The 25897-nt window shown below is 34.7% G+C and overlaps 3 protein-coding genes across 3 annotated transcripts; 1 reads left to right on the forward strand and 2 right to left on the reverse strand.

The window, feature by feature from the left end:
- Nucleotides 1–954: 954 nt before the first annotated feature.
- LOC108913497 (fatty acid synthase-like) lies at nt 955–8852 on the reverse strand (the record flags this gene model as incomplete). The annotated part of the gene is made up of 8 exons (XM_018719050.1): nt 8753–8852; nt 7887–8054; nt 4423–4627; nt 4045–4248; nt 3706–3986; nt 1821–1963; nt 1393–1534; nt 955–1159 (listed from the first exon to the last, which is right to left on the reverse strand). Coding segments are annotated over exons 1-8 (1448 nt in total), but the record flags the coding sequence as incomplete, so codon positions are not given.
- Nucleotides 8853–20518: 11666 nt separating this feature from the next.
- Nucleotides 20519–21889, reverse strand: LOC108913502 (THAP domain-containing protein 4-like). Its single transcript, XM_018719054.1, has 3 exons — nt 21719–21889; nt 21362–21581; nt 20519–21313 (listed from the first exon to the last, which is right to left on the reverse strand). The coding sequence occupies exons 1-3, from the start codon at nt 21796–21798 to the stop codon at nt 20981–20983; spliced, it is 633 nt and encodes a 210-aa protein (XP_018574570.1). The 5' UTR covers nt 21799–21889; the 3' UTR covers nt 20519–20980.
- Nucleotides 21890–22460: 571 nt separating this feature from the next.
- On the forward strand, nt 22461–23225 carry LOC108913500 (biogenesis of lysosome-related organelles complex 1 subunit 1-like). Its single transcript, XM_018719053.1, has 2 exons — nt 22461–22602; nt 22683–23225. The coding sequence occupies exon 2, from the start codon at nt 22689–22691 to the stop codon at nt 23070–23072; it is 384 nt and encodes a 127-aa protein (XP_018574569.1). The 5' UTR covers nt 22461–22602; nt 22683–22688; the 3' UTR covers nt 23073–23225.
- Nucleotides 23226–25897: the final 2672 nt, after the last annotated feature.

Below are 25897 nucleotides of genomic sequence, written 5' to 3' on the forward strand. Positions count from 1 at the left end.
TTATTTAAACTTAAAAAAAAGTGCTGGTGATAACAATCCATGTTTATGCCAGATTGACATGTTTTCCTGAAAATCACGGGAAAACTTACCACTGTTGAATTTTCCTCGTAGTCAAATCTTGGGAGACTCGTCAAACTTAAGCTGCACACAAAGTTACAGCTTGCTGGTAATCATTTTTTTCTTTGTACGTGGGCCCGTGGACTATATGGTTTACTTTGGAACATACATTGGAGTAACAGTGACATTTGATGATATATAAATACTTCGCAGGTTAGGTACATCTCAATCATCTTATTCACATCATGTTGATATGATCATACATCACAACCCGTCAGCCCGCTGCAAAAAAACCGTATGATTTTTCTCCACGTATGCCCTTCAAGGTACCATTAATTATGCGCATGCTGACCAATGAAAAAATACAATTAGCCGGTAACCGTGGAACATGCACCGGCAGTGGCGGATTTAGCCGGGGGGCGCGTGCCCCTCCCTGAAAATTCAAATTTTCAAAATTATATTCGTAGTTTTTCTTGCAAACAAAATGTTAAGGAGCGAAAATTTGAAAAAATGTATTACAAAAAAAATATGTCTTTCCCATTGTATATGTAATATATATGTACTTTTTCATTGGTCAGCATGCGCATAATTAACGATACCTTGAAGGGCATACCTGGAGAAATCATACAGTTTTTTTGCAGCAGGCTGGCGGCCTAATTGTTAATGGATTCGTTCATTCGTTTCAATGCAGTGTTAATAAGTATTAACCAGTCTGTCTGGTGAATCCTCTGCCGATTCATCTTAGCTGGTTCATAGATATTGATATTCAATAGCCATTGTGTTGCAATGACATTTAAGATAATACATATACTTGGTAGGTTAATCTCACCCACACTCAGAACAAAGTATGTACATAGTTCGCACAGTTCATCATGAAGCAACCTGTATAATACTTACGCGAATACTTCATGTAGAAGTCCGATGTACTCAACATCCATTTTGCTAGTCTCAATGCGGCCTAACAATACAAGAATAGCTTCTACTGTCCTGCCACTAACGCAGACTAGTCTAGGCAGATTATCTTTAGGTTTAGTCTTCGTTTTTGAATTCCGTTTCAACAGTACGTAAGCATTTGCACCACCAAATCCAAAGTTGTTAACACCTGAAAAAAAATTAAAAATTAAAAGAAATATTCTTAAAGAGTATCCTAATATTAGTACATGGGCCTATCGCAGATTCTTGGGGTGATAATAATAAAAATAAGACAATTTGACCAAACTTATCTTTAATTTAATTTAAGTTACTTGTTTGGCCTTTAAAGGTCATGGAAATTGGCAAATAGTTCAGTTTTTCCAAGATTCAGTAAAACGCTTTTAGAAAAAAAAATAGTATTACCCATTAAGGCATCTTTGTCCTCTAAGGGAGTTTTTTCTGTGACCACTTTCAGCCTGCCTTCTACCAACCCCATCATTGCATCCCCTGGTGCGTCAAAATGAATATTCGGTGGGATGTATCCAGTTTCCATTGCCAGAACACACTATGAGTTATTGATTAATTTTTATGAAGTGTTATTTTTAAATTTGGCGCTTAGATGAGGGTTGGCAATATGAGAAGAGAGGGGGGGGGGGATAAATAAAAGAAGTTGAATAGAACGAAGTTTAGGAAGGTTATAGAAATCAAAAAATAACAAGATCATCGTCGGTCTTATCTGCAGAAGTAAAGGAAGCAGCTATCAGGGTTTCTTTTTCTTTAATAACACTTTCTATTTTCAATACTTTTAAACGTTTTTAGTTAAAATAGTTAGAGAAGAAAACAAGGTTTACCTTTATGATCGAGCATAGACCAGACGCTGGCTCCGTGTGTCCGATATTGGACTTAACAGACCCTATTGGGAGCGGGTTCTTTCGACCACTGGTGAGGACATTGTCCAGTGCAGTACATTCTTCGGGGTCACCAGCCTTTGTGCCTAAATGACGACTTTATTAGAAAAGTTGTTGGGAGGATATTCATAAAGAATGTGCATGAAACCTAGTAAAATAAAGTAGTTAGTAGTAGTAGAGGTAGTAGAAATTGTAGTAAAGTAAATAAAGTAAAAGTAATTACTTGGCAATCTTTTACTATTACAGTTCTGGATGATAAAATTTTCAGGAGAATTTGCCTCCTGCGAAAAAAAATATTTACGTTTCTTGCACCCGTCAGCGACCTTGGGGAGATGATATTTTTCGAAACATCGGCGAATTTCTCATTATTTTTCTATTTCACGACGGGAACTACGCCATATAAGCTTCTCTTGAGGGTTTGCTGCGAATATCCGAAACAAAGGCGAAATTAATATTTAAACATAAAACATTATTGAAATAATTGCTTTATAATAAATGTGCAATGTTTTGTCCGTTAATTTCAATACATTTTTGTAGTCGACGGATAGTTTCCCGTTGAACGTTTTCAATTACCTCTGGTGGAATAAGTCTTAATTCCTGGCGTATTCTCTGTTTCCGGCCATCAAAGTTATTTGGTCTATTCACATAAACTTAAGATTTCAAATAACCCCATAAGAAGAAATCTAAAGGTGTTAAATCCTGTGACGTTGGTGGCCACTCAATAGGACCTCTGCGCCCAATTCATTTATTAAGGAAAATTAAGTCAAGAAATTGTCGAACTGCAATTATTGCAAAATGGGGAGGTGCCCCATCGTGTTGGAACCATATGTCATTATGACGAATATCTGGATCTTGTGGATTAGGAAACACAACAGCTAAAGCGGGGATGAGTTCAAACTGAAGAAAGTCTAAGTAGAGTTCTCCATATTTAAATTTTCTTCGAAAAAATAACATAATATACAATTTTCTTATGTCAAAAAATCCGCAACTAAAAATACTAATCGACGTGTCCGAGCATTTTTCCACAAAATAATTACCTACCTGAATTTGAAACAAAGTTCCTTTCATCATGAATGCACTGTAGAAGGGTAAGTAATACAAATTAATTTATGGAAATACTGGAAATTATGCAAAACAGTAAAATTTTGTTCATTTATGCACTCCTTTGTTGTTTTCTTTACTGTAGGTATTGACGTAATTGGTAGAAATGATGATATAAAATTTAAGTAGTTTATTATAGAAAGTACTACTTAATATTCCTTTGACCCGCTGCTTATTTTTAGATTAATAAATAAGGCGTCCCATTTTAATCGATCACCCCGAATAACTTTGCGGGATGACCTCGAATTGGAAAACTTCCAAAACAAAAGTTGTAAGGATTTAAGGGGACTGTACGATAATGACCTTGGTTTTTACCCAGAAGTCAAATTTAGCGGCCATTTATGGCAAAAGTTGATTAATTTTTGTGGCAAATTCCGTGGTCACGATTTATGGTCCAATTGTGACTGAGCTCTGGGGCCAAATTTAGGGGTCATTTGAGCTGATTCGACCTTAAGATGCCCCAGGGGCTCAATATGCCCCAAGATCAAATATACACCTCTTTCCATTTCTAGATAAAACAAATGGGATTTCCATTTGAAATACTAAAGTTGACCCTAAGTTTAACCTTTACAACTTTTGTTTTGGAGGTTATCCTGCAAAGTTATTCGAGATGATCGATTAAAAGAACGTTTGCTGGATTTTATGCATAAGGACCAATCTTACTGGCTGACAATAATACCTGCGATGCTATAAGGTGGTGCTATTTATATGTTTTTTAGCTATTTACCTGTTCCATGGGCTTCTACAAAACTCAAACTAAACTTGTCGACCTCACATTCCTCAAACATATCAATCAACAGTTCAGTCTGAGATTCACCGGATGGAAAAGTGATGCCTTGCTCCTTAAAACCGTCACAGTTGGTTTTGACGTGAACCAATTGCGTGTATATCCTCTTGGCATCCTTCGCTTTTTGAAGGATGACAACTGCAACCCCTTCTGCCCTTGCGTAACCGTTTCCTTGAGAGTCGAACGCCTTGCAAAAGCCATCGTCGCTTAATAGTCCCAATCTGTAATTGATCATCGAAGGTGTGCGTGATTCTAACGTAGACGTAACATTTTACTTACCGTAAAAATTGCATGGTAGTATTTGAATACAAACAGAGATTCGTCCCTGCCACGATGGCGTTGTCGATTTCTCCCAGTCTGATGGCTCTGTACGCGTTCTCCAACGCGTAACAAGAACTACTGCAAGCCGTGTCCAGAATAGTTGACGGACCCTTCAACTTCAAGAAATAACTGAGTCTATGTGCTATCATGGACCTTTCAGATCTGAAATACAGTCGAACAGAGTCGTATTAGGTCCAGCTCGTTCAGTTTTCATTTCAGTTGTTTGGCGTTGCACATGGCGGTCGGTCGGCTATTTTATACGTTTTCTAATATAGTAGGTATATTATACACAAGTCTTTCGAGGATTATAAAGAAAATTGGAAATGCATAACTTACCCTGTTACAGCAAAGGTTTGGGGATTCAAATTGTCGAAGTACCAAGCCTTGTCGTTCTCACTGGAACAGACGCCAACGTACACGCCAGTTTTTGTACCTTGTAGCTCTGTGGGATGGAGCCCGGCATCGAAGATGGCTTCTATGGCTTTTTCCTGGAAAATTCGGGCCATCGCGTCCAAGGAGTGGGATTGCCTTTCATGGATACCTGATGAAGAAATAATACAGCATTAGATCACGTAATTAAATATCATTGGATATTTTTTTTATTCAATTTTATACGGGGCGTTCTACAAGCTCTATGACAAACTGTGACAGATTGGAGCTGGGTTACTTTCAAACACTTTCTCCTAGGTGAACATAGACGTATTCAAATGTAGATACTTTCGTCAAACTATGTCAAATATTTTTTTATTATTTGTAAATATATATTTAATTTATATAGTTTTGAAATTTATTATCTCGGACTTTAGCTACAATATCTCTTACAGTTCATTATAAACTGCAAACATATTTGTTTCAAAATTACCAGTTCCTTAAAATATATATGTATGTATATTTAAAATTTATTATTAATGTAGGGATTATTCAGGACAAATGTAGCATATTATAATCAAACTTATATTTACTTGAAAGAAAATTGTAGCAGGTCACAGAATGGCGTAGGTAGGAAGTAGCACGATATATATATATATATCAAAACCAAATTTCTTTCTTAGACGGGGATGCAACCAAGGGAAAAAAGTTACACTCTTTTAAATTTTCAAGCTTTCGAGACTATATTTTGTTTCTTCATCAGGAAAAAATATGCGAGAATTACATTGAAGTTAGCCAACATAATAGGTACACCTACAGCGGACATAGGTCGTCATTACAAATAATTAAAAACATCACAGGTTTAAAAACGTAAAATTGTACAAATATCAAAATTTTTAAAATTCATAACTACGGCAGACTAGAGCCGAAATCAAAGCTACTTTGAATAAAATATGAAATTATATTTTTTAAAATTCTAAACAAAAGTAGAACACCCTGTATAACTTAAATTCTTGACGTTAATACCTATGACTTCAACAATACTGTTCCTTATAAACATCTGCTTCTATTGTACTTAAAAACATTAAAATTATTGCAAAAAATATTTAAACTTTGCCAACACTTTGTTAAGGAGTGTTGGTTCAAATCTTAATATTTTGAAATAAAATATCTTGTTCTTATACAGGGTGAGTCAGAAAGAAAGGGTCAACAGTAAACTGGAGATACTAGACACCAAAATATTATGTTTGAGCTCATCATGCACTATACGAATGTTGCTGGTTTAAGAAATACAGGGTGTTCAAAGTTTAAATTTTATTCTGATATTCAATAATTCAGAAAGTTTTGATAACATGACTGAAAATTGGTAGTGTTGGTTTTTTTGGTATGAGAATTATGAATTTGAAGCTTATTTTGACTATGCTCCTAGAGGGCGCTATAGTTTCACCGTATTATTTAGATAAATCAGATCATATTTTTTTTATCTGTTGAGCTATGCTTAAAAAGCTAATAATATAAAAGAACGTTCAATTCTACATAAAAGATGTACTCTTGTTTAAGTCGCCTAACTTTATCGGTTTCTGAGTTATTTGCATTGAAAAGCTTCAACGTATTTTGTGGTGATTTTTTATTCTCAAAAGATGAAAATAACAATAACAATTATTGATAATAGTAATAATAACAAACCGTAAATCAAATGCTGGAAGCGTCCACCACCTACCTCAGTACATTTTATTATACACTCTTAAATGTTTCTGAATATTAAACAAAATGTCTCTATTCTTTCTAAATGCATTCGCGGTTACTTGTATTTTCTGCCGCAACTCCTCAACAGAATTAATTTCTTCACGATACACCACATTCTTCAAGTTTGACCATACCGAGAAGTCCAGAGGGTTTAAGTCTGGACTTCTTGGTGGCCAACTAAATTCATTCCTACGGCCAATCCACCAATGAGGAAAATGTTCATTTAAATACTGGCGTACTGGCAAGGCAAAATGTGATGGTGCACCGTCGTGCATAAACCACATACTCTCTCTTAAAGCGAGTGGTACATCATCTAGAAGCTCGTTTAAATTATGTTGAAGAAAATTTAAATAATGAGGTCCAGTTAGATTGGGTGGCAATTCAAAAGGTCCTATGAAAAAAAAAAAAAACAGAAATTAAACCACACCAAATATTCATCTTGAACTCATGCTGATCATATCTTTCTTTTACAGCATGCGGAATCTCACAAATGATTGTTCTTCCAATTGAAAACTCCTCGTCTAGTAAATGTCGCCTCATCAGTAAATAAAATCCTATTGAGGAAATCTGGGTTTTCCGTTTACATATTTTGTATAAACTGAGCAAGTTGTAGCCGAGCTGGTAAATCTTGAGGCAATAACTGCTGAACCGGAGTATAATGACGTGGATGGAGCATTTCTTTTTTCAAAATTCTACAAATGGACGATTGGCTTACCCCTCGTTGCCGCACTTAACCGACGAGTACGAATAATAAAATTTTCTCTTCTTCATTGACTGTGATAGATTTTGGAGTACCATGGTTACTTTTTGGTGGAAAAGATCCAGATCCGACTAAGCGATTGTAAAGATTTCTGAATAGTTTATAATTAGGTAATCTATTGCACATATCTTCAGGCCGCCGCATGTCATATCATGCATCGCACTGTTGGAAAAATTATGTCATGGCATTTTTTGATCACTAGCTAATAATTTTGCACGAATAATAAATCACACACACGTAAAATACGTTAATATTTACTGACATGAAAATTTGAAATTTTACACAAGGCTACTTAGAAAAGAAATAGCAATATCAGCGCCTGAAAAAAATTACCATAAAATACATTGAAACTTTTAAATGCAAATAACTCAGAAACCGATAAAGTTAGGCGACCTAAACAAGAGTATATTTTTTGTGTAGAATTTAACGTACTTTTAGATTTTTAGCTTTTTTAAAGCATAGCTCAACAGATAAAAAAATATGTTCTGATTTACCTAAATAATATGGTGAAACTAGCGCCCTCTAGGAGCAACGTCAAAATAATCTTAAAATTCGTAATTCTCACACCAAAAAACCCAACACTACCAAGTTTCAGAACCATGCTATCAAAACTTACTCAGTTATTGAGAAATTTCAGAATAAAATTGAAACCTTGAACACCCTGTAGTTCTTAAACCAGCGACATTCGTATAAGGCATGATGAGACATAATATTTTGGTGTCTAGTATCTCCAGTTTAGTGTTGACCCATTCTTTCTGACTCACCCTGTATATGGACCATTATTTACGGATCACCCCGTATATAGAAACATCTAATTTATTCCTTAAACACAAGACTGTTAAGAATTTTTTTTATTTCTATATTTTATATAAAAACAAACAACAAGCCAATGTTTAATTTAACTACTTCATGTGTGAATTCTTACCAAAAAATCCACAATCGAATCTATTTATTTCGGAAATAGTACCGGAGCAAGAGGAAATTTCAGAGTGAAAGTCCCATTTCCTGTTGGACGCCACCATGTTGACCTTGTTGAACAATTTCTTCTTGAATTCATAGATGTCGCTGCAGTTTGGGAAAACAGCTGCCATGCCTGGAGATTAAAACATTGAATACATATAATAATAATTTCAAAAGAGTCTAGAGCTGAAACTTTGAGGTTACAAATTTTATATTATGTTTACAACCTTGCCGTTATCACTGCAATATAAAAACAAAGATTGATAATAAATACCTGAAAACTATGAGCGATTTAGGCTTCTGGTCATAAAAACATTAGTTATCCCAACCTAACCTATCTATAGTATATATCAAGACAGATATAGATATATTTTTCTATGGGATTTTAAAATTTAAAAAACAGGTTTGTATACCTACATATTCTTTAGGTAATTTCTTTATTCCTTTATAAAAGGTATTCAGTTCAATAGTGCTTTTTTGTAACAGTCTCTAATCTTCGATATTTTCTTTATTTTTGATCGCAAAACCACAATTTGTGGTTACAAATGCATCAACATAGCCTCAATTAATTCTAGGGTTTCAAAATGCCAAAATTAGGTAGGTTTACAAAGATCTTGTAAATTAACAAATAATGCTTACTTTCTTATTCATTAATCATAATTAATTAATAAATGTTTAATGTTAAATGTCAAATGAACAGAAATCGAGTTCAATTTAGATTGCACCCTAGTCATTTGCCGGCACTACTATCTCTTTATAAGGTATGTGTTTGATATTTAAAAAATAAAATAAAATAAAAATGAACTATGGTTCAATTCTTCTTCTTCTTGCCTGAAATAACTATTTCCTCTCCTAGCAACGGGGATGCGAATGATCGTCCTCCTCTAATATAGTATTCATCTCTCGCAATGACTGGATCTATTTCACTCATTGTACTAATACCTTAAAAAAAAAAACAAGTACAGAGAGTCACCCGTAATTTGTGTAACAAAAGTTCGGGTAGTTTCAGGATTGCTAAGACATACATTAGCGATTTCATAATGAAACAAATTGTAGTCACTGGTTTTATAAGAATTATAAGCAATATATTCTGCCGAGAATCGATGAGTTAGATCGTGTTCTTCTATTTATCGTTTTGATCAGAGCATAAAAACACCAGTAGGGATAGCAGTATTTTTGCACCAAGCTAATTTCAGAATTCATTCCTACTGCGTTTATAATTACTATCCGTAGTATTTACCCTTGTTGTGTGTTTTGTGGATATTTGCTCATTGTTTTGTGGTGAGGCTAGGCTAGGCTAGGAGGCTAGGGTAAGCCTCCTAGTATCATTAACTATTGCAAATAGTGTCGAACACTATAGTCTAATAGTGTTTTCTGTTATTGCTCGCAGAACAACCTCAGAGTGCTCTGTTTCAGATTCGCGTGTTCCTTTTGGCGCTCGCTCTCAGGGTGCGCGTTCCATTTTTGCTCGAAATCTGTGACGGAACGCTCCCAGGGCGCTCTCTATTGATCTGAAAAATTTGTCGAAGCAAGGGAAAGGTAAACAAAGCGGCCATATTTAATTTGAAGGTCTGAGTTGAGTAAACATCACAGGCGATTTGTTTTTTTCGTTTTGTGTTAGTTTTTTACTTTTAATTTGATATGAATAGAAAACGTCGGTTGTGTGAATCAGTACATACGTTTAAAATTGTTATGTCGCTACTTTGACTCATTTTATCTTTTCTATTTCAATTGATGACAAGTACTACAACACAACGCACAACGAAATCTTCTCTAGCTGAAGGAAATTTCGAGGTTATCTTCCCTCTACTTTTCCAATGTATGTTTCATTTTGCTCTGAAAAGGATTGCTCCTGCTCGGATTAGGAATGCTCCGTAACAGAACTTATAACGTCACATATTGCACTCAGAGCACTCTGAGAGCAATATAATAGAAAACACTATAAGTTTTAAATCATAAGCGTGAATCGAAAGTGTTTCAAATAATTGCAACTCTTTTTTGTGCTTGTATAATCAAATTACCAATTTTTCACCGATCTTTCCAAAGATTTCTCTGAAAAGCCTTTACAAAAAATATTTAAAGGTGATATCGACTTTTATTAAAATAAAGTACAGGGTCTCCCAAACTCGATAGTATGGGCCTACTGTGAGGATACAAAAAAATTAAATAAAATTTGGCGGTAAGTTCCATTTGCAATCGAAAATATTACCTTTGGGATTTGCCAGAAACGACATCAATTATATTTTTTCCAGAAATATACCCAAATTTTCCTGTTAAAAAGCTCTCTTTTTTTCGATAAACTTTTATTAGAAAAATTTTTCGATATTACTTCCCGTTTAAAAGTTATAAGAAATATCGTCGTAAAGACTCAAAAGAAATACGACCTAAAAAATCACACTAGGGGTGGAAGAATCAAGTAGTCGTTGGAAAATAATTGAATGTTCGTTGTTTAAAGTGCATAAATGTCATTAAGAATAAATAAAAGCGTTAATCTCGATAATTCTTTAATACAGTTAAAACAAAAGGCGATGATAATAACTAAACTTGAGAAATGAGGCAAACGCTTTCGTACTACATATATTACAATCATACAATCTATTCTCTATATGACCTCCTCTCATTTCAAGACACATATCCAATTTTCGCCTGACTTCTTTGTCGGCTGCGTTTATTAACATTTCGCCGTTTAACTCATTACAAGCATTTGTGATTTTTTCACTCAAATGATTAATATGTTACGAAGGTATTTTGTAAACCTTATTTTTTAAAACCCCCCATAAAAGAAAATTGAGGGGTGTTAGATCTGGTGACTTTCCGGGCCACTGAATAGGTCCATTAAGCCCAATCCATTTTTCTGGGAAAGTGTTATCTAAATATATTGGTGCACAATTCTGTCCTTGTGAGGTGGAGCCCCCTCGTGCTGAAACCATAGGTTTATCCTTCAGTGGATTCAAGTTCAGGAAATTCATCATACATTTACTCCAAAATGGCCTTGGTTTTGGACCGGATTTACAATGTGGGGATTTTCAATGGATCAGTTAGTAGTGTTTGTTGCGCCTGTTTGGCCAACCATAACTGACAAACCGACTTTTGTCCGACCAAAGAACGTGCCGAAAAAGGTTCTGATCAACAGTTTCTACATTTACTACAATTTGAGCTATACAATTAAGTTTGTTTTCAATGTGACGCTCAAGCAAATACTCCAAATTGTGAATTTTGTAGGTAGTCATAATACCCATTGGTCTTTAAAATTCGTTAAACGGCGGATTTATCCAAATTCGATTCCCGGCTAGCCTGCCGTATAGAATTTCGTGGATTTTGTTCGAAATACTGTAACGGTCTAGCTGTATTGACATTGTTTCTTACCCTTCGGTCAATTATTTGATTTTTCCGAACAGAAAATTAATATAGTTTATTAGAAAAAAGAGAGCTTTTTAACAGGAAAAAAATTTGGGTATGTTTCTGAAAAAGGACACCCTGTACAAGTATCCAACGTGCATCTTGGTAAAACAAATTAGAGCGTGGCACATCAACCCAACCAAATCTAATATTATATTATGCACTTTTCTTTACGCTCCTAACAAATAAACAAAATATGCCAAATTATGCGATGAATGGATGCCTTGTCAACCAAATCTTCGCCACAATATTCATGCACGTGTGGAATTTATAATTTAAATAACAAAGTACGTTACATCCAATTGTATTTAAGGTGAAGCATTTCAATAATCTAACATTCAAATATAGACTATTTTTGCAACGCGATTGTCAAAATCGTCGATACAATTAATCTGTTTAACCTTTTCAAATTTATTAGCTTTTTTCGTCAATAAGAATTGCTAATACTTTAACTTTTAATACGCTATGAATATACATGGTCTTTCTGAAATACGTGCGTTCCTTTAAAAGGGTGATAGAGAGCACGAAAATGAGCAACTTTTATTAAAGGTGCTTCTGTTTTTGAGAAAATTAAGAACATGCGCAAAGCGCTTCTCTAATTGGCTGACGTTCCAAGTGACTTCCACAATATACGGGAATAATTAATACACCCCTACGTATACAAAGGGTTCAGGCTTCAGGCATTAAATAACAATGATTTTCAGCCCCGTGCGGAACTTTGCCAGTGGTTTCGACATCAAATAGCACAAGATCCGGATTTTACAAGCAGGCTGTTTTTTACGGATAAATGTTGACTTATTACTACTAAATTTTCACAACATTCGCTATTAGCGAGAAGCAAATCCTCACGTTGTACAGAGATCTCGGTTCTAGCAACGGTTTTCAGTAAATGTGTGGTGTTTTTGATGACAGATTACTCGGCCCGATAGTGTTACCTACTGCTTATTTAGAGTTTTTAACAAACGCCTTACTGGATTTGTTGGAAGACGTCCCTTTACAAATCCGTACCTAAATGTTTATCGTGCATGATGGTACCCCTCCCCAAGTTTCTCCGTGCAGTTTGTGAATTTTTACATACCAACTTTCCGGAAAGGCGAATAGGACGAAATGTACGTTGGCTAGCACGAAGTCCGGATTTGAACCCTCTGGACTTTTTTGTTTGGGTGTGTATGATACAAAATGTGTACCGAACACTTTATTGTCGATACAGTAAATCTTTAACAGCGTATTTTTGCTGCAGCTAATGAAATTCGACAAATACCGGGGGTATTTGCACGCATGAAGACTAATTTTGACCGTCGTTTGGAAGCATGTTTATTAGCACATGGAAACAACTTTGAATAAATTTCAGCATCTTCGAATACAAAATTTAAACCGCCAAAACCGCAGTTCGGCGAGCGGCAGCTTCGATGGTTAACTTGCTCAAGATTACAGCTCTTTATCCCCTTAAATCTCAAGGATTTTGTATAAAATCTTTGGTTATGTATGTACATCTATTAGTGGCGGATATACTGAAGACATTGTCACTAAGTTGGTACTAAAAAATTCGACACCACCATATCAAATTTTCTTCGAGATGGAGGGTTTTTGAGATTACCAAATTTGAATATGAGCTTATTTTTTAGATAAAACCCCACACAGAGGTTTTCTTCGTTATTTTTCATCGTTTTTTTTTAGTTGAAAAATCATAGAACAAATGAGCCGCACCTAAAATTCCTTAAAAAGTTAATTAATAAGTTAATATTAGTTAAAATATAATAAAAACAACGTTTTAGGGGAGCAAAATGAGTCTTTAGTGCATCATTTTGTAGACTTCAAAAAAAAGGTAACGCCGTTCCAAAAAACCATTCCTACGTCTGAAGTGAATGTACAAAATGAAGAAGGTATAATAGATGCTGTCATTGACAACTCTTCAATTATTATTCGGTGTACAGTAAGTAATCTTCATTTATCACCGAATTTTGTACGGCATGCATTGAACAGAGAAATTTCAACCGTCCAGTGACGGAATCTTTAATTCACTGATGCGAGGCTTGCAGTCGAGCCGAGAATGGACATTTTGAACAATTTTTATAGTCTTAAGAATTGTTAATTTAGTTAATAAAGGTTAACTAACGTTTAACCTTTAAAAACAAATAATAATTACTGTTATAGCGGCCAACATTTGTATTTATCAGGTTACTTTGACTGCAATACGAAATTATATTTTTTAAAATGCCTGTATAACTTCTAAACAAAAACGAATCGGACCTATATGTTCATCTAAGAAAAAATGTTTGAAATTAATCCAGTTACCATCTGCCAAAGTTTGTTGTCATAGAGCTTGTAGAACACCCTGTATTTAAAGTTGTTTTGCAGAATCAAACTTGTTCCATTTTGTGATCTTGAGCAATGTTATTAACTGTTAACTATATTGAAAATGAGTATATTTTTCTCTGTTTTGTGGGTCTAAGAGTGTCGCGGATTTTTCAAATTGTTCCCTTGCATCTTTATAGGCGAAATAGTAATAAAAAATAGTTATTACTCTGTTTTAAATAAATTTAAAAAATATTTCACTAATACAGATAATGCAGCAGTAATTAAATATATTCATAACAAATTCAAGAATAATATGAAACACAATTTATACAGGTGTAAATAAACACTGTCACGTTCTAAAGTATATTGGGGACGTGAGCAAAAAAAAAATGTCATCAACAACCATGTTCTATAACTACATGCATCTACTGATTTGAGTTATACCGAGATAATAATTTTCCGAACTGCTAATTGAAATATAAACAATTCATTATTCGTACCAAATTGCGTAAAATATTTATAAAGATAGAATTTTTGGACACGTAGTGAAAAAATTAAAAAGATGTTTACCTTAGCAGTATTTGAAGAAAACAATAAGTAGGTACTTTTCAATCACTTTGACTGAAGCGTAATTATATTCGGGCGGACGGTGCTTATATAGGTTCCCACTTAAAAAGAAATTTAAATATGTAACGAAAATGTAAATATCTTTACCTACGACCACTACTGTAAATACTTAAAAATACACCGTATGCGATCAATGTAAGATTCCTATTACGTAAGGTAAAAAAATCGCACAGTTTTCCTAGCCACCGCCTAGCAACGGTCAATACAATACTGTTTGTATTGACCGTCGCTAGGTGGTTGCTAAGAAAACTGTACGATTTTTTACCAAGCTGTGCGATTTTTTTACCGTACGACGTAATAGGAATCTTGCATTGATCGCAGACGGTGTGTTTTTAAGTATTTAAAGTAGTGGTCGTAGGTAAAGTATAGTACGTAATACGTGGTGTAATGCAATTACGCACTCATAGAATTACGCACTCGCCGCTACGCGGCGTCGTGCGTAACTTTTCCATTCGTGCGTAAAATGCTTTTTACAACACTTATTACGTAATATACTATTAATGTGCATGCTCAGTGACATTAACAATTTTAATTTATTAATTACTATAAAAGTCAATATTGTTCTATAAATTTAAATATATCAATTTTNGACCACTACTTTAAATACTACGCGGCGTCGTGCGTAGCTTTTCTATTCGTGCGTAAAATGCTTTTTACAACACTTATTACGTAATATACTATTACATAACGTGAAAAAAGTTAGCCAATCTGGAGCTGCAATATAACGGGCAAAGTATGGAGGATTGAATTAGCTATATTTGGTAAACGGCATGAACCGTCACGTCGCTGATTTTGTGTCGGTTCCTATTTTAATAATTCTACAAAAGATTTTGATTTTTGGATTATACGAGTAAAATTTTTAATTTCAATTTGGCGCATCGGATATACCAATTCTTCGGAGTTTATTCATTTGAACTATTTCCCAAGCGACTGTACAGACAAATCCACAGCACACTGCAACGATTCTGTGAAAAACAATAGACTCTTTTAGTGTGACGTCACATATTTAGGCAACCCACAACAATTTGTCGTACAGACCGAATCTGGCCCTTATGTACTATTTACATAGACACTATAAAAATGAACAACTTTAAATTAATTTATTTTTACAAGGATTTAGAAGTATTTAAGAACAACCAACACGTGTTTCGTAAAACAGATACACTAATGTCCATAAAACTTACAAAAAACGATATAAAAGAATATACCTAAATTTAAATTAAAGTAAAAATTAAACATTAGCCGTGTTATTCTTAATGCACATGCTCGGAAAGAATAGCCTCATACGCAGGTGAGATCTTGTTGATATGTCATCGCTGTCGTTATTAGCGTATTTTCTCTGCTTTTGTTTAATCTTAGCATTTTCTAGTTCTACTAAGTATTTTTATTGTTTTTCTTGACGTTGTGCTGTCAGTGTGTTTATCATTTTTTTTTCTTCAAGTGGTTTATTATAGACTTACTCTTAACCAATGCCAAACTTTTCTTAAATGATAACCTGTTGCGAGGCTACATCGCTTACATGAAATTATCTTTAATGCGCATGTTCGGTAACATTGATATGCTTTTAATGTATTAATTACTATAAAAGTCAATATTGTTATATAAGTTTAAATATATAAATTATATAATTCTATTAGTTTCTCACTTGAGGTTTGAAACTTCTTAAATATTTCTAATATTGCCAGAATATCGCGATATTTAAGGTCATGATAAAGAAGCCACTTTTTTGACACTTATGTCCAAAGTACATAAGGTCGAAAATCGATCTAGTATAGTACATTGTATAACGAGTGAGGAAAAGTTGCCAATAGCGTCACGCGGGTGCAGTTGACGCCCAAGTAGCGCTATGACAACTTTTCCGAACGAGTTGCACATACTATTTTCTATCACAAGTGCGAGTCGTTATGGGACCTATAGCATAGAGGGTTAGGTGCACGAAAAGTGCTATGAAAATAACATCACGCTGTTGTACTATCTAGCACTTTCCGCGCACCTAACCCCCTACACTATAGGTCCCATAGCGAGCGAGCGCGATAGAAAAAATATTGAGAAATTCTTCGTGATGTGTACTATGGAGTTGCCTATTATTTGGCGTATGTGACGTCACTGCTAAAAGGTCTATTTGTCAATAGAGTGAAATATTTGCATTGGTTTTACTAAGGATTATCTCGTAGACCACGCACCAATTTTTTCTGTTTTAGATAGCCCCCCGCCTGCCTTTCTAATGAATTGCTACAAATTCATTAACTTATCAAATGTGTTTTTGACACTAGACACAGTAAGTACAAGTTTTGACAAGTTACAAGTTTTGCGACCACAAAGCGAATAGCATGTTGCACAATTTTATAAAATATATTTAATTAATATGTAATAAAGTGTAGTAAATAAAATAATTGTTCAGTAACAAAAGTAAATTAACAATAATTTTATAAGTAAAACGAAATAATTATGTTGATTAAACTCAAGAGAATATTCTAACAATTAGCATTAATTAAAATTCAAAGCAATTATGTTATTAGTTTGATCGTCAATGGAGATGATCCCATCATTAATCTGGAATTTTCCCATGATTAAAGCATGAAATCAAAAAGTCCTAGTTCCAAATCTTCATTATTCTAAAAATATTTACTTTATATGTAATTTATATGTCTATTATTAGAAACTATTGTGTAAGTACATATGTACTATGTTATGAGAATTATTCCATTTATGGAAAGCCAAAATTTCGGTCAAGACCTGCTTAAATGGAACCCATTATCATGGTCCCCCATTTACGTCTCATGCACCCCTAATTTTTGTTTCCGTTGACGTAGAGCCCTTGCAGTTCTGGGTCGATATAGACCACTGTGGGGATCATTGCTATAGACCTGGTCTCTGCTGAAATGTATTCTGCCAATACAAGCCGTTGCCGCACAGAGATGTGTGAGAGAGANATTCTTATTCTGGGGAAAATTATAGTATAATCAACAGAAGATTTCATAGAGAAACTAGAAGAATAGACATTGAAACTAAAAACAGGAGATCTCATAGTGAAAACAGTAGAACAGGAGAGTGAGAGTGAAAACAGGAGATCTCCTGTTAAAACAGGAGATCTGGTAACACTGGTTAGGTGCACGAAAAGTGCTATGAAAATAACATCACGCTGTTGTACTATCTAGCACTTTCCGAGCACCTAACCCCCTACACTATAGGTCCCATAGCGAGCGTGAGTGATAGAAAAAATATTGAGAAATCTTCGTGATGTGTACTATGGGGTTGCCTATTATTTGGCGTATGTGACGTCACTACTAAAAGGTCTATTTGTCAATAGAGTGAAATATTTGCATTGGTTTTACTAAGGATTATCTCGTAGACCACGCACCAATTTTTTCTGTTTTAGATAGCCCCCCGCCTGCCTTTCTAATGAATTGCTACAAATTCATTAACTTATCAAATGTGTTTTTGACACTAGACACAGTAAGTACAAGTTTTGACAAGTTACAAGTTTGCGACCACAAAGCGAATAGCATGTTGCACAATTTTATAAAATATATTTAATTAATATGTAATAAAGTGTAGTAAATAAAATAATTGTTCAGTAACAAAAGTAAATTAACAATAATTTTATAAGTAAAACGAAATAATTATGTTGGTTAAACTCAAGAGAATATTCTAACAATTAGCATTAATTAAAATTCAAAGCAATTATGTTATTAGTTTGATTGTCAATGGAGATGATCCCATCATTAATCTGGAATTTTCCCATGATTAAAGCATGAAATCAAAAAGTCCTAGTTCCAAATCTTCATTATTCTAAAAATATTTACTTTATATGTAATTTATATGTCTATTATTAGAAACTATTGTGTAAGTACATATGTACTATGTTATGAGAATTATTCCATTTATGGAAAGCCAAAATTTCGGTCAAGACCTGCTTAAATGGAACCCATTATCATGGTCCCCCATTTACGTCTCATGCACCCCTAATTTTTGTTTCCGTTGACGTGGAGCCCTTGCAGTTCTGGGTCGATATAGACCACTGTGGGGATCATTGCTATAGACCTGGTCTCTGCTGAAATGTATTCTGCCAATACAAGCCGTTGCCGCACAGAGATGTGTGAGAGAGATAGAGCTACTACAGGAAAAATTTAGAGTACAAACTTAACTGAATCCGATTTCTCTTCATTTAAGGTAGTTACGACTCGACTATGCTAGTCAAATTAATACTATGGATGTAAAAGCAACAAAACCGTTTATAAAGAATAAATCTATTTCTAATGATTTCTCGCAACTGAAACATCGTAATGAAAATCTAAATATACATACAATGAAATTATAATTTGAATTCAACACTGCAAAATTCACTAAAAACAGTTTAGGATTATATAAATATAATGATTTATTTACATGCATATAACAAATTACATATTCTATATTACTATACTCAATAATGTCACATAAAGCACTCATATTCAAGATTTAAGATGTTATACAGTTGACATTTTTTAAGTCTAGTTTTGCAAAATACATACAAATGCAATGACCAAATATTGTTTCACAAGAAATAACTCAATTACCACAAAATATATTTAAAAAACACAAGTAAAATCCATCACTTCCATATCTGTATAAATTTTAAAGTATTAAATAGTAATAAACATGCTTTAGTTTTGTATTTACTTAATTACATATTCTGACACGATAAGAAAAATAAATTTTAAATAAATAACCTCCTGTGTCAATGTGTCAAAAGGGTCCAACAAGACGATTTTATAAACTAGTTAGCTTGCGGACTCTCTTAGTGTGAGAAATAAAAGTCTGAAAAATCAGATCTAACAAAGCCCAGAATCTGTTGAATAGGGTATTATAAATGTATCTCTAATGCCGAAATAGTATAAAATAGGAGAAGATTAATATATCGACAAACGTAAAATTTAGGATTTAATCGGATTGAAATGCATATAGAGCAGAATGTAATCCAGCAAATTCAGATGAGCGAAAATTGTAAGACATTGTGACGTCATTTAGTGCGACCGAGAACATAACCTGCTTCTCGGCCGTCTGTCGTCAAATCTTCAACTCACACGCCGACGAGACGGAGTCTAATCCAAAGAAACGCGCATGCGGAAAACCTCGAACCAAAGTTAATTGCTCATGCTGTCTGGATCTTCTTGATTTATTCATCGCACTAAATGCCGTCACAAATTAGCACGGCGGCAAACACGCATTTAAAACATTTATCTTGGGCGCCAAAATTTAAGAATTGATTATTAACAACCTGTGTTTCCACAACATGATTGTATAAGGTTACAAATTATTTCTAGATATTAAAAAATATGCAGCTGTGTGTATTTAAATATTTAGTTTGAAAATCACGTTCGATGAAATTCAGAATGGGTGAAAACAGTGAAACAAAAATGCTTCAAGCAAAATTTGTTGGATTTTGAATGACAACAATGTGTTAAATTTCAAAACTGTTATCAAAACCATACCGACAGTTTTAGTTGAAAATTTCTATTACATTCCACTAATTTTATACAGGCCGTTCTTTAAAGAATGGGCCAAACTTTTAAACAAATCTTTTTATGCATTTACGAATTTAAATGCTTTTTTTGTTGAAAACGGTTGGCTTTAGAGACATTAGCAAGGTACACATTTTTAAGCAGAAAAGTTGGGGAAAAAACATTTTCCAGCCCAAAGTGACATACACGGTGGCACAAAAATGTTTTGGCAGTTTAAACGCGTCCTAATGATCGTTTGTGGCGGCCTTTAAAAGATACGACAAAATCGTCATAAATTTGAATCTCTCCAAAACCCCTCGATACGAATTTCACGAAATTAGTTCAAAGTAGTCGAAAGATATTTTATAAAAACAAATTTATAAATACAACATAATATTTATAAATAAATTTATTTTTTTTATATTTTTTTTCAACTAAACGTTTGTGAGAACATTATATATGACTTTTCCCCATTAATTTTCATCGTAGAATCTAGTGGTAAAGTTTGACTCATTCTTTAACGCCCTGTATACATTATTTTTCATGAAAAAAGAAATTGACCTTCAAATGACCTTAAAGATCCTGGGAAAATACTTTGATCTCAGATTTCGAGATAAAATTTGGTATTTGGCATGTCTTTTAAATTTTATATAATTGTTGCCGTGCATCAAAAAAAATTGTAGTCGGAAATGAAGATTTTAATTACATTTTTTTAATAATTGAACAATGAATTTTGTAAATTAAAAACAAAATGAGTATCAACCTATTTTCTATTAAAAAAAATGTTTCATGTTCATTACAATTTAGATATACAATATTTCTACAAGGCAATATAAAAAAGATCAGTTAATAATTTCATTAACAAAACAAGTAAACAATGATTTTCTATGCACTTGGCAATATTGTTGTTTATTAAAATGATGTAGTCACGCCACCTAAAGGATACTGCAGACGCAGCAAAATTATTGAGGGTTTGATCCTCCAGATGGTAAATTAAGTAAAATAAGATAATTGTTGAATGAGAGATACTTCTGGTTGGAAAAAATAAATTTATAAAATTAACGCCATTACTGCTCCCTTTAACACAAGGGGTTGTTTATTTAAAACTTCTTCTTCCCAGTGTGGTATAAATACTTTATAAAACAATATAAATAAAAAATTTACACAAATAGATAATTACTTACAGACAAACGATTTAGATTTTACGACAATTGAAAAAGCAGTCAAATTTTGTGGCAATTTTAACTCCACATTAACTCTGATCCATCAGCGTCTTGAAGTCCGTCATTATCGAAGATATCCTGGCTTCCCTCCTTTCTAGACGCTTTTGTAAGGTGTACAGCTTCCTTTGAAGCTCCCTTTCCCTGTTGGTAGGCAGCGACACCTGAATGCCGACGTCGCAGGTCTTCTTCAAACCGTGACCTTCCGGAGTAGCTAGTTGGGTGGTCTCTCCTTCTGGTTGAACAACGGGACTCTCCGTTTTGGTGATCACGTAAACACACATATCGCTCGCGTTTACGAAGTTCACTTTAGTGGCCTCGGCGCTCGCTTGCACCATACCCAATACGTTTTTATCGGCGGAAGCCTGGAAATAATATGGTATAAATTGTTACTTAGCTACATTGTAACCTACCTTTTTCGTGCTAGTTTTTGTAGTTTCTATTACATCATCGAAGATCGATGGGACGGCTGTTCTTCGCAGCATATTTTTCGTTAGACCTAGAGAAGCCGGTTGGAAACTTTCTGGTGTAAAATGCACACCGCATATGTAGATACTGCTTGCGTTCTCCCTTATCAGGTGTTTGGGTATGGCTTCTAGCCATTTTTTCCTAGTTTCTTCATTTCTAGGTATCCTATAATACACATCAACGATATCTGAAGTCATTTACAATAATTTATAAACAATAAATTTAACTTTGTATTAGTGTGGTTATATTAAGAAAATATTCATCTGACTTAATGGTAAAATCTTAAGTGAATAGTTACATACCCATGAAATGATATATCACAACCATATGAGGGTTCCTTTTGATAATTCTTACAATTCTTTAGTGAACACTTTTTCCCCATCGTTCTTGTAGTGTGTTAAATTACGCACACCATTTATTTTTGGGGTAAACAATTTTCAAAAACCAAAGCAATAAGTGATTAGGTTCTTCAAAACAATTTGTGCAAATTATAACCTAGAAAATTCTTCCTCTTCTTGTTTTTGCTCGTGACATTAAACATTTTTGCACCTACTTGTTTAAAACCATTACATTTCATATCCATAATACAGCTTAAACATATATATCCTGGGTCCATACCTGTGATCAAACGTAAACCCAATAAACTGTAAACATTTGCAACGATAAACTTTTGTTAAAAATTTAATGCTAGCGCATCGCTCGATACCTAGATCATCTATCTATCTTCTATCCAATTGCCAAGCAAGTCATATTCGTTATAAAGCTTTGCAATATGTCTGATTGGTTATATGATTACATGAAATTATTTTTTTCTATATAATTAGAAATAAAAGTAGTTAAACTATTTAAAACTAGATGGTAGTATTACATTAGCGGTGACAGAACACCAACGGTAATTTTAAAAAGTTTTAAACTGACGATACAAAAAATGCGTGAAAACTGAAAAGGCTTTAAGCCTGCCTATAAGTTATTTCCAAAAGCCTTTGTTGGCGAGTGAATGTTAACAGAAGAAGAAGATTAATCGAAAATCGAGATATGATTCACTCAGTGTTATGTTATGACTATATTTCAGGTTATGTTTGCAATAAGCAAATAAAATGCAATGATTATTTTTGTTTCTTTAATTTATTAAGTGTGAATAATAACATTTTTAATATTTGTATCTATTCCCGCACCCTAAAAACCGGTAAGACAATCTTAGTAGCATTTTTTGAGTATCAAGTTTATCGTGTGTACATTCGATTGTAATGAAATCAACATTTTCAGTTAACCATGCTGTCGTCGATGGTGAAAGAACACCAAGCAAAGCAAGCAATAAAGAAAGAGGTACAAGAAACTAAACGGAAGGAAGCGTGTGCTGCTGCAAACGAACTGACTCAAGCTCTCGTCAACCACTTGAACGTTGGCGTAGCCCAAGCGTATTTGAATCAGAAAAAGTTGGATGCAGAAGCCAAGCAGTTGCATACTAGTGCTACAAACTTCTCAAAACAAACTCAGCAATGGGTAAACCTCGTGGATTCATTCAGCAGTGCCTTGAAAGAATTAGGAGACGTTGAAAATTGGGCGAAAACGATAGATGCCGACATTCGTACCATCACTGCTGCTTTGGAGACTGTTTATAAGGGGTCGCAAGAGGCAGCCAGTGAATCACAGTGATAAATGTAATATGAAATCAAAAGTGATAAAAATATTTTCTAGTTTACGTGTAAATTAATGGAGAATTTAACATATTTTTGTAAACATGGTTACTATCGTCTAACTATACTTACTACTGGAGATTAAACTTTATTGAATGATTCATAACTTTAATATGTTTTTAGTTGGATCAGATTTTACCTAAAATGACTAACGACTAAAGACCTAAAGCCACTAGATGTTGAAAATGGGTGGGCTAATAATTTGTGGAATTAAAGACAAAAATAAACCAAAATAATTTACAAATTCAACGGCAGACTGGGAGGCAGTACACTAAAAACCCCAGAAATTATGCGTTAATGAATATTTCGAAAATTAGACAAGTGCATTCTTAATATTTTTTCAAGCAAAAAGTTTATCTTACATTTTTTTGGAAAATGGGAATGCAAATAGAAGTGGTGTCCACTGACACTTGTGGAAAGAGATAAGAAAAAAATTGACCAGTGGTACAAATATTGTAACAAAATATTCCTCACCAAGATGGGCGAAATTCCTAACAAATAAATTAAACAAAAAAAAATACAGTATTACTGCCGAAATAAAACATACCTACCTAACGTAATAGAAAAATTATTTTGGGTTGATTCTGCATACACCCGTAAACACATATGTTACTTTCTATAACCTTACAGAGAATTTGCTTTTTTGTGTTACACAAAACTTATGAAATCTTTATTATTTACGACTGAACCTCATTGGAATGGCTTACAGGATTTTTTTGTGGAAAGGACAAAACAATTTCAAAAAATTTATTTATTTGAAAAAGGGAATTTATTGATGTGCTGGAGGTTATTTCGCAATTTAAGAAATTCCTTGCATATTGGCAACACTGGAAGTGACTTGATTTACAATTTTTACGGTGGTCTATGATTTTACGATTTTACTAATGTTTCCTCTCTATAAAGCTAGCGTCTTTTGTTTGTTACTAACTTTTCCGCACTGTTTTAAATTAATAAAATTACTAGGGATATGGAACAAATGAGAATAAGTTGCGACGAGTTCACATCCGAATTTCACGAAAAAATTGTCAAAAGTTTCGGTGATAGTCTTGGCTAATGAGGTTATGGTCGAGCTTATCAGTGCAAACGTCATAGACCTTATAAACTAAATTAATAAGGTTAGATTATTACATATTGCCTCTGTCCTTGCTATTATGTAATAATGATAATAATAATAATATTTTCAAATAAACATTCAATCGATAAAGATTTTCGTATTTATTAATATATGTTGTTTTTTAAGCTATGAAAGAAATTGATGCAAAATAGTATATTATTCAACGAGCGTATAATGATGGGTATTATTCACGAGGTGAAGTTTACGGCCACGAGCCGCAGGCGAGTGGCCTAAATCACCGCGCCATTATTCTATGGCTAGAAATTGGCCTCAATGATTTGGGATCGAGGGGGATTATCCCTCTTTATCCTGCCTCATCTCGTGTAGGCCTGGACAGCCTTCGTAGGTGGGCCCCATCCGTCGTCTACCCGGACCGCAAATGCGGCCGGTGTAGGCGCTTTGTGGGACCTCCTTTTGTCCTGGCTGGGCCCCGCCGGCTAGGGCCCTTTCTTCTGGCGCTCTTCTTGCTTCGCCGGCTCGTCTGTGTAAACCCCGGGGGTAGTGTCATGTTTATGTGTGGTATGGTTGGGTAGGGTAGTGCGGCTATGCAGCCTGGGATGCGCTTTGCTAAGGTGGCCCTTAGGCTAGCGCGGGAGGGGAGGGTTAAGGAGGGTATGGGGGGTGTGTATGTGTGTGTGTGTGTGTGTCGTTGTCTTCGTTTCTTGATCCTGGCTGTCTCTGAAACAGAAAAGGTTAGCGGGCAGGGGGGGGGGGTCATTGGGGTGGTCACCCAGGGTCAAAAAGTTGGTGTCTAGGTCTTTTGTGTTTGTCGGTCACGTCGGGTACGTAGTCAACGGCTTGCCTGAGGAGGGGATTGTCATGTCTAGCGGCTACGTCAAATCGTTTCTCCGCGTTTTGTCTTATTGTCTGTGTAGCGTTTGTGTATTGTAAGTCTCGTAATATGTCAGAGTTTCTTACGTACCAGGGCGCGTCGGTGGCCGTGCGGAGGGCTATGTTTTCCACAGCCTGTAATGACTTTAAGTGGCTTTTTGCCGCGTGACCCCACGCCGTGGAGGCGTAGGTTAGCTGCGGTTGAAGTACCACCTTGATAAGCGTTCGCTTATTCCTTAAACTGAGGGTGTTTCCACCTTTGAGTAAGGGATAGAGCCTAGCCCTGGTGGTCTTCGCTCGCGCCACCGTCTCCACGATGTGCGGTTTCCACGTGAGACGCTGGTCCATCGTCACGCCCAGGTATCGTGTTTGTCGATTCCAGGAGATAGGTTCCTGGGATAGTGTCAGTCTGTCGAGGTTTTGTGGGATTTTTCGTTTGGTAAAAAGGATAGCCGAACTTTTGTTGGGATTAATTTTGACTTTCCACCTGTTGCACCAGGTTTCAAGTTGGTCTAAGGAGTTTTGGAGGAGGGAGACGGAATATCTAGGATCTACGGATTGGGATGTGATTGTCAGGTCGCCTAAATCACCGAGTGAATAATACCCATTATACGGGAGTAGAATACTATACTTTATCCACGACTATTGTATATTGTACCCATTATACGTCTGTTTGCTCCACCTTAATAATACCCATTAATCACGGCAGTGATTAATGAGTCATTAATCACTACTGTCAGATGCTTCCTTAATTTAGCTATAATATTATATTGTTCTGCTACGAACAATCCGTTTTTAAAATTTTATCGTGTAAAGCACTAAATATTTTCAATTCAGTG

The sequence above is a fragment of the Anoplophora glabripennis genome, unplaced genomic scaffold (genome assembly GCF_000390285.2).
Source record: "Anoplophora glabripennis isolate ALB-LARVAE unplaced genomic scaffold, Agla_2.0 scaffold1178, whole genome shotgun sequence".
NCBI lineage: Eukaryota > Metazoa > Arthropoda > Insecta > Coleoptera > Cerambycidae > Anoplophora > Anoplophora glabripennis.